This window comes from Kogia breviceps, chromosome 4 (genome assembly GCF_026419965.1).
Source record: "Kogia breviceps isolate mKogBre1 chromosome 4, mKogBre1 haplotype 1, whole genome shotgun sequence".
Lineage (NCBI taxonomy): Eukaryota > Metazoa > Chordata > Mammalia > Artiodactyla > Physeteridae > Kogia > Kogia breviceps.
The window spans coordinates 31,742,635-31,754,719 of NC_081313.1; the positions used below are offsets into that span (position 1 = coordinate 31,742,635).

Consider the following 12,085-nt stretch of genomic DNA (forward strand, 5'->3'; position numbering starts at 1 on the left):
ATCTTGTCCCAAATTTATTTGAGCATTTCTGCCAAGCAAGCTCAACAACTCAGATATTCACTGAGATATTATTAAATAACTAGATATTATTATTGATCCATTTCTAAGCTCATTCAGGTTGTTGGCAGAATTCACTTCCTTGGTGTTATACAACTGAGGTTTCTGTTTTCTTTCTGTCAGCTGGGGCCTACTACCAGCTACTTTCTTCTTTTATAACTGGTATCCAATCATCTCACTTGTTCCTTTCTATGTAATAGTTTATGATAATTAATTAACCAATAGTATTACTTACATTGTTAAACATTTTCCATATATGGTCTATGGCCAGTTTTAATACTTAATAGCAACCTTGTACTCTTTATTTATGCCACCTCAACCATCTCTACCCTGTCAACAGTCCATTTTTTTTCTGTGCCATCTTTTTTACTTCCCTAATGTTAAAGTTCTTAACAGTTGTGAGAATACAGAAATCCAGAGAACTGGGAAAGAAAAAAACAGAAGGGATAAAGAACAATGACAGAAAATCAAATAAAAGAATGGTAAGCAAGCAGATAGTTTACAAAAGAGAAATGAAACAGTTAAAAACATTCCCCACACATACAAACCAACCACACTAAGCTCTGTTGTACTAATCAACATGACACTATAACAGAAACTAAAATGGGGAGGGTGGTTGGTGGAAGAAATGAGAATCAGACAACTGTGTGATTAAGTTTTTGGTGCTCCTTGTCTTAAAAATGTTTGTGACATACTTACACTGATTGCCTGGTAATCCAATCTCTAACCTATTTGATAAATTCATAGTATTGTAAAAAAAAAAAACAACTACCCATTTCCTTATTCCCTAGCTATAACGTACCCAATGCTCCAGAAACTGCCCATACTCCAGAAACTTAAGGAAAGCAAAGTATTGAACCAAACAGAAAAGAAAGGATTTTGGTGAAATATACTCCCCCCTCCCCAACTCTAAAAAATATCCAGGTTCATCTCTTCCTTATCCTGGTAGGCAGAATTCTAAAAATGCCCCTATCCTCTCAAGATTCTAGGTCTTAATGCCTGGATCCCTGTGAATATGATATCATTGCCATGATTGTGATTATGTTTATGTTATATAGACCAGCAGACCTTAAGATAGGGAGATCATCTGGTAGGCTTGATCGAACTAGAGAGCTTCCTCTAGCTGGAGGCAGAAGAAAAAGTCAGAGAGATTCAAAGCACAAAGATTCAAGGAATTCCTGCTGTGTTTGAAGATGGAGAGTACCATGTGCCAGGAAAAGAGGGCGGCCATTAGAAGCTGAGAGTAGGCCCCAGTTGACAGTCAGCAAGAAAACAGGAACTTCAGTTGTACAAGAGCAAGGAAGTGAATTCTGCCAACAATCTGAGTGACCCTAGAAATAAATGGCTTCTTCACCAGAACCTCCAGATAAGAACCATGCCAGACCTCTGACCTACTGAACTGTGAACTAATAAACTGATGTTATTTTAAGCTGCTATATTTGTAGTGGTTTGTCATGCAGCAATAGAAAATGCATACATTCTTCATCAATAAAGAGCATGCCCAAGTATCATAGGAGAAGCCAAGAAAGGGGCTTAAGAATCCCAATTCATAACTTAGTTAGCAAGAATAAGGTCTGAGAAGTCTTAAACAGAGAATGACTATTCTAATTTCTTAGTTCAGGTCATGATATGTTAGCATGCAATGAGTCCACAGTGATGAAGGTGATTAAAGATATGAAACCACTATTTTTAATTTAGGAGAAAAATGAAAAACAACAAAAATATGCCCATTTCACAATGTTCCCAAACTTAGTGAGGAATTTTAAAAACATACTGTGTCTCAAAATAAGTGTGTCTACAATCCAACTATCCTACTATGCTACACCTGATAGCATATTTATTGGAACTGTGTCATTGGCAAAATCTTCACAGACAGTACATTACTTGATCCATAAATCAATTTAAATACAGTTATCCCAGAATACCTAGTGAACATGTGCACTTCTCTCCAGAAAGACTGAAAATTATCCTGCCTCATTTCTAGAAAATAATCTTTACTCTATCTCCTTTTACTTCCCTATGAACCTTACTCTCAAAATTCTACACAGTTTTTTTTCTGCCTACTCAATTTAGGCCGCTCTTCATTCTATTATTAATTAATTCTTTTAGTCTCTCAATGTAATTGTGCTAAAAACATGTACAATAGAAAAATGATTAAAGATCTAGGTTTCTACTCCCACCTATCTTACATTTTTTAAAATAAGAAACTAATTCCAAGTCTTTAAATTTCCCGATGCTTACTTTTAATTTTTTAAACCACAGCTAATTATGAGAGAACTATAACTCCATGAAATAGGAAATTTACTTAAACTCAATTTTCTCTGGCTCTACGTACAATCAGGCAAATCTAAAAGTTTTAACAGTAACACGCATGGTACTTACTTAAGCTGTCCTTCAGCTGTATCTGGACTATGTCTGTAGTGAAAATCAGTATAGGGTGCTAAAATTCGCTAATAAAAAGAAAAGGCAAAAAAAGAAGAAGAAAAAGAGTCCTTATTATAAAATGTATTCTTCCTGTAACAAGCTAAAATTAATTCCACTTCTCTGTATCTCTAACTGGGTACACTGCTTGAGAGACTTATTTCTTCAAACTCATCATCAAGGAATATATTTGAGTGATTTTTTAAAATGTACAAAATGAATTTCTGAACTTCTAAACTGACGTTTAAGATACATATTAAGCAGTGCACAAATCATGAATGTGAGGTTTGATAGATTTTCTCAAACTAAGCACATTCCCTATAATCCTCAAAGCCTCCTTATTCTCCCCTTTGTTCTCACCCCAGGACTACTATCCTGATTTCTAACACTATGACTTGTTTTGCCTATTTTTGAACATTATTTAAATATTTTTACTTTATAAATTACGTTCTTTTTGTTACTAGTATAAAGAAATCCAAGTTATTTTTGTATTGTCCTTGTATTTAGCAAGGACAATAGCAAGAAATGTTGGGCTCATTCATTTTAGAACTTAAACCACTGTATCTCATTTACCAACGCCCCTGCCCCCACCCTGTGCTTATTGCATTACTGTGGCTTGAATTTTAATTTTAAAATAATTTAAAATACCTAAGACATTACAAATATTGTTTTTGACAATGAGTAGTCTTTTATATTTTGTCATGTGTACTTCTTTTGCCACCCTTCATTCCTTCCTGCATTTCCTTGCTTGTCTTGGATCATTTTGCTTTTAAGGATTCACTTTAACCTTCCTTTGAGTCTGTCTCATTTTTTAAAAAATAAAAAATATTTATTATCTCACAATGTTTCTGTGAGTCAGGAATCTAGAAGAGTTTAGTTGTGCAGTTATGGCTCAGGGTGCATCATAAAATTGTAGTCAAAATATTGGTCAGGGCTGCAGTCATCTCAAGGCTTGACTGAAGCTGTAGAATCTACTTCAAGATGGTTTACTCACAATGTGCTAATTGTTGGCAAAAGGTCTCAGTTCTTTCCCACATGTGCCTCACCACAGGCTGCTTTACAGTCTTCATGACATAAAGGCAAGAAATCCAAGAAAGAATAGTGTTTCTTTAAATTTCCTTGGGTCTTTTTTCTTTAGTCTAAAAAATCTTTATTTTACCTTTGTTTTTGAAAGACATTTTCTCTGGGGTAGGTTGACATTATTTTCTTTCTGCACTCTAAAGATGCCATTCTACTGTCTTCTGGTTCCATTATTTCTGTTGGGAAATCAGCTGTCAGACTTGTTCCTTTGAAAGTAGAGTCTTTTTTCTCAAGCTGATTTTAAGATTTTTATTTATCTTGGTTTTCGACAACCTTACCATGATGTGCGTACATGTTGTTTTCTTTGTATTATCTTGAGTTTTCTGAGCTTTGTGAAGTTTCATCAGTTTTAGAAACAAAAGTTTTGACCACTGCTTCTTTGGATATCTGCTTCTGCTCATTTTCTCTCTCTTCTCCAAAGACAACAATTATGTTTTATCCTTTTTGTTCTGTTCATTTCCTTTCCCTTCCCCACCCCCCAATGTTTTACTCGATATGTTTATTGACTTTTCTTTCAATTTACTAATGATATCTTCTCATCCAAAATGGATTTTTAATTTCATTGAGTTCAGAATTTCAGGTATTATATTTTTCTGTACTAGTTCCATTTGATTCATTTTGCACATTCCAAGTATATGGTTAAATTCTCCATTATTTCATCTATTTTCTTCTTCTTTTTCTCCATTTTCCTTAACAAGTTAATCATGGTTGTTTTAAAGTCTTTTCCCTCTAGCTGTAATATCTGGATCACCTGTGGACATGCTTCTGTGAAATTTCTTTTCTTTTCAGTTACATAGTCATGTCTTTTTGTACGACACTCAATCAAATTTCTGACTGAATGTCAGACACTAAATTTTATTAAAGGTTCCAAGTGACGTTATCTCCATCAGAGATGGTTTATCCTTTCCTCTGTTAGTCAGGTAGATTAAAGGGACTGATGAACTTATCCTAGTCACCAACTGAGTTAAATTGAGACTATGCTGCAATTTTGTTAAGATTTGAGTGTACCTTTGGTTTTCTTGTGTTTCTAAAGTATGGACCTCCAAAACTTTCAAGAGATTTAGCAAGTTTCTTTTTTTCTCCTTAGCAGTGAGAAATTGGGGATTTTTTCTACATACTTCTAAAGTTTTGAACTTATATCTTTAGGTACTCATCCACAATTACTTCAGAATTTGGGACATGTCAAGAACAGGAAATCAGCTATGAAATACCCAGTTTGTCACTTGAATACTAATAACTGCCACAAGCTGTTCTGATTTTTCAGGTTCCAGGAAAAGCGTACCTGGATTTTCAGCTTCTTATTATGTCCTGATCAGTAAGTGACCCCAGGGAAAAAAAAACCAACTGCATATAATCAGTGTAAATTCACTACTTCTTAGAGGCCTTTCAACTTCTGCACATGACCCCCCTTCCTGGGAGGCCTCTGTGTCCTATGCACTGGAGACCATCGCCTATTCCACTGTGTTTTCCTCAGTGGAAACATTTTAACTTATGCTCTCCACAGATTCTTATCTCAGAAAACTTCTAGAAAGGTAAATCAGACTTGATCTGGGGACTTTTCACATCTCTAGGCTTGTCACTCCACATACACATATGCCTGCCAAATAGTCTGGTCTTCTACCTAGGACTGGGTCATATTCTTAACCTCTAGCCTGTGGCCTAAATCTACAGTGCCCCCAAGGGCATCTCTAGATTTTTTTACTCTCTCTGGTCCTTATTGCTTTCACAGCTCTATACTGCTTTAAATATATTATTTCCATAATTATTCAACTTTTCTAGTTTTCCATAGCAGATGCTATGAACTACACTATCCTACTCTGAAGTATAAGTTTAAAAAATATGTTGTTTTAAAAATTTACTATAAAAAGTTAAAATTACAATTTCACAATCCTTACTTGCCTATTCTAATAACATTATCATATTAAATGTACTTTTTTTTCCCCTGTATGAGGTCAAAACATATTACAAATTTTAGAAATAGAAGCCAGGGTAAATTTTAAAAGGGATTTTTTAATAGAAGAAAGATTTGGGCCTAATGAGACAGTAGCAATGAAAATAGTTCCTTTGTATATGGAAAAGAAAAACCAAAGTTATCAAGTTAGTGAAAATTTATAAAATATAATTAATAAAAATGAGGACAATATTCTTGTAACAGCAGACTCTAGGATGAAGATAATGATAAAGTAGATGATGATAATGATTAATATCCAAGGCAATCAGTATTTATTGAATATTTATTATGTGCCAGGTACTAAATAAAACATCTATGTGGATTAGAATGAATATATGTAAAGCACCTGGAAACATTGCCTAACTCATTATAAGCTTTACAAGAGTGTTAGTTGCTGCTATTACTACTACTACTATTATTATTATAGTATGTATTCTTCACAATTCTTTAATGTAAAAATCATGACTTTTATTTTACCTAGGAAAAAATGGGTCCAAGAGAGGCTAATAACTTGCCCCAAATCATAAAGCTAGTAGGTTACAGAACGAAAAACCAAAACCAGATCTGTATAGCCCGAAGTCTATGCTCTCAATCACTATGCTACTTTAGGGGGATCTTGTTAAGGAAAAAAAGAACATTTGTGGCTTTAAAGAACTTATGCAAATATAGTCATGTACTTAAATATCTATCATATTCTTTGAGGTTTTCTCATTTACACAAAGGCTTTACTAATCTGCTGTACAATTATATAGGAATAAAAAACAGGCCTATACACAATATTTTCCTTTATTGTAATCATCTCTCCAATCTTAAAATATCATTTTCTCCACTTGATAAAGAAAAAACTTAAATTGAAATACACTGGAAAATATCAAAAATGCCAGCTTATTCCCACTGGACACCCATGAATAATGTATTTAAAATCACTTATTAAGGAGAATATTGTACTTAAATTTGTTAGTTAATGATACAGGCTAATGTCAATTTTATAATCTCAAAATATTTCTAGTAACCCTAATAAAACCAGAACTATAACATTTAAGACAAGTTTCATAAAATGATTTAAACAGGCAAAGTAGGGAACAATAAATCTTTTATAATTTGCATAATTTCATACCCAAATAAAGCTGTGGTTTAAACTTACTCTGAATGATATCTGCAATGGACAATGTAATACATTCACACAAATAAACTGTAAGAATACATTTTGTGGTAACTCCCTGGTGGTCCAGAGGTTAGGACTCCATGCTCTTACTGCCAAGGGCCCAGGTTTAATACCTGGTCAGGGGAACTAAGATCCCACAAGCCACAGGGCATGGCCAAAAATGAGGGGGAAAAAAAAAAGAATATAGTTTGTGATAATTCTGTTCCAACCTCTACTACATACTTTATTATAGAAAAGGGTATATGGTAGCCTTACTATCTTAGACCAACTGTTAAAAAAAAAAAAAAAAAAAAAAAACTGAATTAGTAATAAAAAAAAGAAATTGTAGCATATTTAAAAAAATATGTATTCTATTTCTTTCAATTATAAATGGTCATTAGTTGCCAACAAGTGTCTCCAAGTTCAGAGAGTTTTAGCATGATTTAATAAATAAATAGTATATAATTAGCAGGAGCTATTCACACACAATTAACATACTATATATAGTCCTTAAAAAGAAATGGTCTTTGGGAGCTTCCCTGGTGGTGCAGTGGTTGAGAGTCCGCCTGCCGATGCGGGAGATACGGGTTCGTGCTCCAGTCCAGGAAGATCCCACATGCCGCGGAGCGGCTAGGCCTGTGAGCCACGGCCACTGAACCTGCGCGTCTGGAGCCTGTGCTCCACAACGGGAGAGGCCACAGCAGTGAGAGGCCCGCGTACCGCAAAAAAAAAAAAAAAAAAAAAGAAATGGTCTTCTTAAATAAATACATAAATGTCTATGAAACCTTACTTGGGCTCTAATTTGCTCAGTCAAGTTTTCATAGATAATAAAAAACAATAAACTTCACTTTACATGTTGATGAAATATTCTTGAGAATTTTTTCAATTCAGTCCAAATTGAATGAGCTATAAAATACTGCTGGGATAAGCCAATCTTATTAGTTAATTTAGGTTTAATAATTAATGCTGTGCTGCATATTAACTTTAAATTTTCAAAGTAAGAGTATGTATCTAAAGTCATATTTTAAAACTAGAAAAGAATATTAAAGTTCCTACCTCTAATTCTACATCAGCTCGTACATACTGTCGGGTCTTTGGATGATTAAGGAGGTGTAAAATTGTAGTAATGAGAGCCTCATTTATTCGACTTAATTGGCAATCGATCACATTTTTCAAGATGGTGTTTAGTCCACCTCGAAGGGCCACCACCTCTGGATTCTGAAGTGCTAAAATAAAAAAGAAAAACTTAATATATTATATAAGGGATAATTAATAAAATGTAATCAGAAATCTGGGTAAAATCCTTTTTAATACTTAATTTCCTTTCTGACTTGAAAAACTTTCTACTCAATGACATTTAAAAGGACACGTGGATAAATTACCTAATAAGAGTCACTGAATATACTTCCCAAAACTCTGATATTTTTCTTAATGTCTCTGAATTTTTTCATATCTTTTGTTCATGTTTTACTGAACTGTTCTTCTTTCCTATCAATTGCAAGGAGTTCTTTATATAGTGGGAATATTAGCCTTTTATCTGTTTCAAAACTTTTATCTGATTTGTAATTTAACTTTAGATTTTAAGCTCAGAAACTCCTCCCTTACTTCAAAGATCAGGCATTTTCTTTGTATGCACGCACACCCACGTGTGTGTTTTAAATGAGTATATGATTAACATTTCAGTTTTTAATCTCTCAGGAAATAGACTTTGGCTTAATATTGATAAGCTCATTTTTTCCCAAATGTTTATTCAACTATCCCAGCATGCTTTCCAAACTGATTTTCATACTTTTGATATACTGAAGTCTTCTATATATCAGGGTCTGCAACCCTTGATTTTCATTTTTTTCTCTATGAATAACCCAGCTTAAGTTTTTTTAAATATAAGAAAAAAATCTTTCCCTTCTCCTCCATTTAATCTTTTTCAAAAATGTTTTCATAGTTGAACTTTTCCTGTTTATTCTAGTTGAACTTTATATTTAGGTTTCTTCTCCATTTTTTTTAAATTGAGGTATAATTACTGACAGTAAAATACACAGATTTTAATGGTACAGTTCAATAAATTCTGAACAATATCTATACCCCTGTAACCAATACATCAAGGTATAGCACTTTCATCATCCTAGAAAGTTCCTTCACACCACTTTTCAATCACTCCCCCTCCACAACAAAGGCAACAAATATTCTCATTTCTACCTATAGATTAGCTCTGCCTTCTTGAAAATCAATTAAACAAATTGAAAAGTACCCCCTAAAAACACACACACGTCTTCCACATTTCTTATTAAGTTTGTTATATATAGTTTTCTTGTCTACTTTGGAAAAAGTATCATTTTTTTCCATTATATTTACTGATTATTGCTGAAACACAAAATAAATCTATTAAATTTGTTATTTTCAGGTTTCCACTGTACTGAATTACTGAAGTTGTTCTTCAGTTGATTCAGAGTTTTCTAGATATATCATCTACAATGTATAATACCTTCTTTCCAATATGTAAAACTCATTTATTATTTTGTCTTGCTAACCTGGTTAAATCACTAATTAAGAGTTTTTAAAAGGATGTAGTATTTGTAGAGATCCACTATTAAGAAAATGATTGGTGGACTTCCCTGGTGGCACAGTGGTTAAGAATCTGCCTGCCAATGCAGGGGACATGGGTTTGAGCCCAGGTCTGGGAAGGTCCCACATGCCACCGAGCAACTAAGCCCGTGCGCCACAACTACTGAGCCTGTGCTCTAGAGCCCGTGAGCCACAACTACTGGGCTCGCATGCCACAACCACTGAAGCCCACGCGCCTAGAGCCCATGCTCCACAACAAGAGAAGACACTGCAGTGAGAAGCCCGTGCACCACAAGAGTAGCCTCCACTCGTTGCACCTAGAGAAAACCCGCGCTCAGCAACGAAGACCCAACGCAGCCATAAATAAATAAATAAATTTACTAAAAAAAAGAGTATGAGTGGTGATTTGAGATAAATATTCTACAATGTTAATATAGTAGCATTCTAATTATTTCATTTTATGTATGTGTGTATTTGTGTGTATGTGCGTATCTGTGTGTTTATGTATATAAAATGCTAGTTTCATTTAAATTAAAATTGGTAAATTTCCATATTTTTAATGCTCTCAATTAGATTATACTATTTGAGAATTATTTGTTCCTTGAAACAATTTAAGACAAAACTAACTGAATGAGTCCTTTTGGAGGCAATTAATTCATCAAATACTTCTATGGTTTTTGATCCATCATGTGTTCTACTCTTCTGAATCAACTGGAAATTAAAATTTTCTCTGAAAACCCATTCATTTCAATAAGATTTTCAAATATATAAAAAAATTATCTCATAATTTTTAAAACTCCTATTAATTCTCTCATTCTATTAATCGTTTGTTTCTGACTTTTGCATTTTTCAAACAATAGTGTATGTTTGCTTCTGTATTTTTTTCTTCTTCCATTAACACAGATTAGATTAAATAATCTATCTTGTTCTCTAAGACTCAATCATTATTGCTTTCCTCCTGCTTATGTTAAAATTTATTTATTTTTCTTCTTTTTCTATTTCTTGGGTTCACTCACTTATTTTCATTACTTTTTGCTTAATTATAAAATCATCTTATAGTGAGATGTTAACTCGAGTATACAACTTTCCAAGCATCCCATACATTGACATGTACTCAAATTTTTATTATTTTTCAGAATTTCCTTAATCAAATTTTTGACTTTTTCTCTAAATCAACAGGTATTGTGGACAGTATTTTTAGACTCTCAATGATAAGGCTTGGCTTTTTTGTTTCTTTAAACTTTTGTTATAAATTCATTTATTATATCAAGAGTGAATGTAACCAATACCGTTTCTGCTTTTGGTGGGGAAAAATATTATCTTCTCTTGTCATTAAAAATTATATTTCTGGGCTTCCCTGGTGGCGCAGTGGCTGAGAGTCCGCCTGCCGATGCAGGGGACATGGGTTCGTGCCCCGGCCTGGGAAGATCCCACATGCCGCGGAGCGGCTGGGCCTGTGAGCCATGGCCGCTGAGCCTGAGCGTCCGGAGCCTGTGCTCCGCAACGAGAGAGGCCACAACAGTGACAGGCCTGTGTATCGCAAAAAAAAAAAAAAATTATATTTCTTTGGTTATAAGTGAGGTTGAACTTTTAAAATACTTTGACTAGCCATGCATTTCTTTGAGAATTACTTATTTTTCCTACTGATCTGTATATAAGTAAGTTCTTTACCTGTCATGGTAGGTAAAGAACTTATTTATTACATTTACTTTTTTTCTTTGTTTTGGTACTGCGTGTTTTCTTATCTCCTTATAATAAAATCTACAGCTGCTGAAGTCTGTTTGATTTCTTTTGATAATTCAAAACTCCTTTTCCTTACATGATCAGATAGTCATCCATTCCTCCCCCCCATATTTTCCCCATTTAACTCTTAAATCCTTTTTCATTTAGAATTCTTTTTTAATGTAGAGTGAATTATTGTTTTGCACTCACATCAAGATACAGTGTGGTTAATTAATGTCTGAGAGCCAGACTTTAAGAGATTTTATTCTAATTACTGGAATCTGGACAATTCCTATATATTAAATTTCATGATGAGTAAAACTTTAAAATTTATACAATTTTAATGTAACTTTGAAATGATTTGTTTAAACAAGTCCACTACTTCCCTATCAGAAATGTCCTACTTTTTCATATCTTTTTACCAATACCTAAAGAATTAATGTATTAAAGGCATTAAAAAGTGTTATACATTCTTTCTAAAATACTACATTTTCATTACTCAAAGAAAATTCTGACCTAGTTCACAGATAATGGCAATGCATGCTCGAACCATTCTATCTCTTTCTTGGAGTCCATCATTTCCAACTGCTATTAATGAGTTGGTCACAGAGCTAGGAAACAAGGAAGCATTCACAGTAATCATCTGTAACAGGGAGAAATCAGAAAAAGATGTTACTTCATAATGCATTTTTAAAACCTATTTTATTCAGACTGAGATGTTTAAGACTGTAGAATATTTATAAGATCCAGGTACTAATTTTGATTTTCTGCTTCAAATGAACATGTCAAAGGACTAATATAACTAATAACTGATGCAATAAATGTTAATAATCATTACCATGCATGGAAAAAAGTGTTGGCTTTTTTTCCCTAATAGTCTAGACTATAAATTAGTTGACTACCAAGATATAATGTTTCTGAGATTCTAACCTCCTCTAGGATAGGAACTCTATTTTAAACAACTTTTCAGTAACTAGACAAAGTAAATCAGTAGTGACAACAGCTGCAAACATACTACTGTACTACTACATTCCTGACTCCTTCCCCATATATTATCACCACTACATCTTATCAATTTACCTCATTAACTCAACTCTTTCCACCATCAAATTCTGATTTGGGTCCTCATTCTTACTTTGATTGCTGCA

General features: G+C 33.6%; 1 protein-coding gene across 12 annotated transcripts in view; it reads right to left on the minus strand.

The window, feature by feature from the left end:
- Nucleotides 1-12,085, minus strand: part of RICTOR (RPTOR independent companion of MTOR complex 2) — a 122,430-nt gene that overhangs the window by 51,012 nt on the left and 59,333 nt on the right. For all 12 annotated transcript variants that reach the window (XM_059060229.2, XM_059060227.2, XM_067030892.1 and 9 more), the window contains 3 exons: nucleotides 11,454-11,580; nucleotides 7,710-7,879; nucleotides 2,440-2,507 (listed from right to left, as the gene is read on the minus strand). In XM_059060229.2, the coding sequence (XP_058916212.1) occupies nucleotides 2,440-2,507; nucleotides 7,710-7,879; nucleotides 11,454-11,580 (365 nt within the window). The remainder of the gene's footprint in view (nucleotides 1-2,439; nucleotides 2,508-7,709; nucleotides 7,880-11,453; nucleotides 11,581-12,085) is intronic.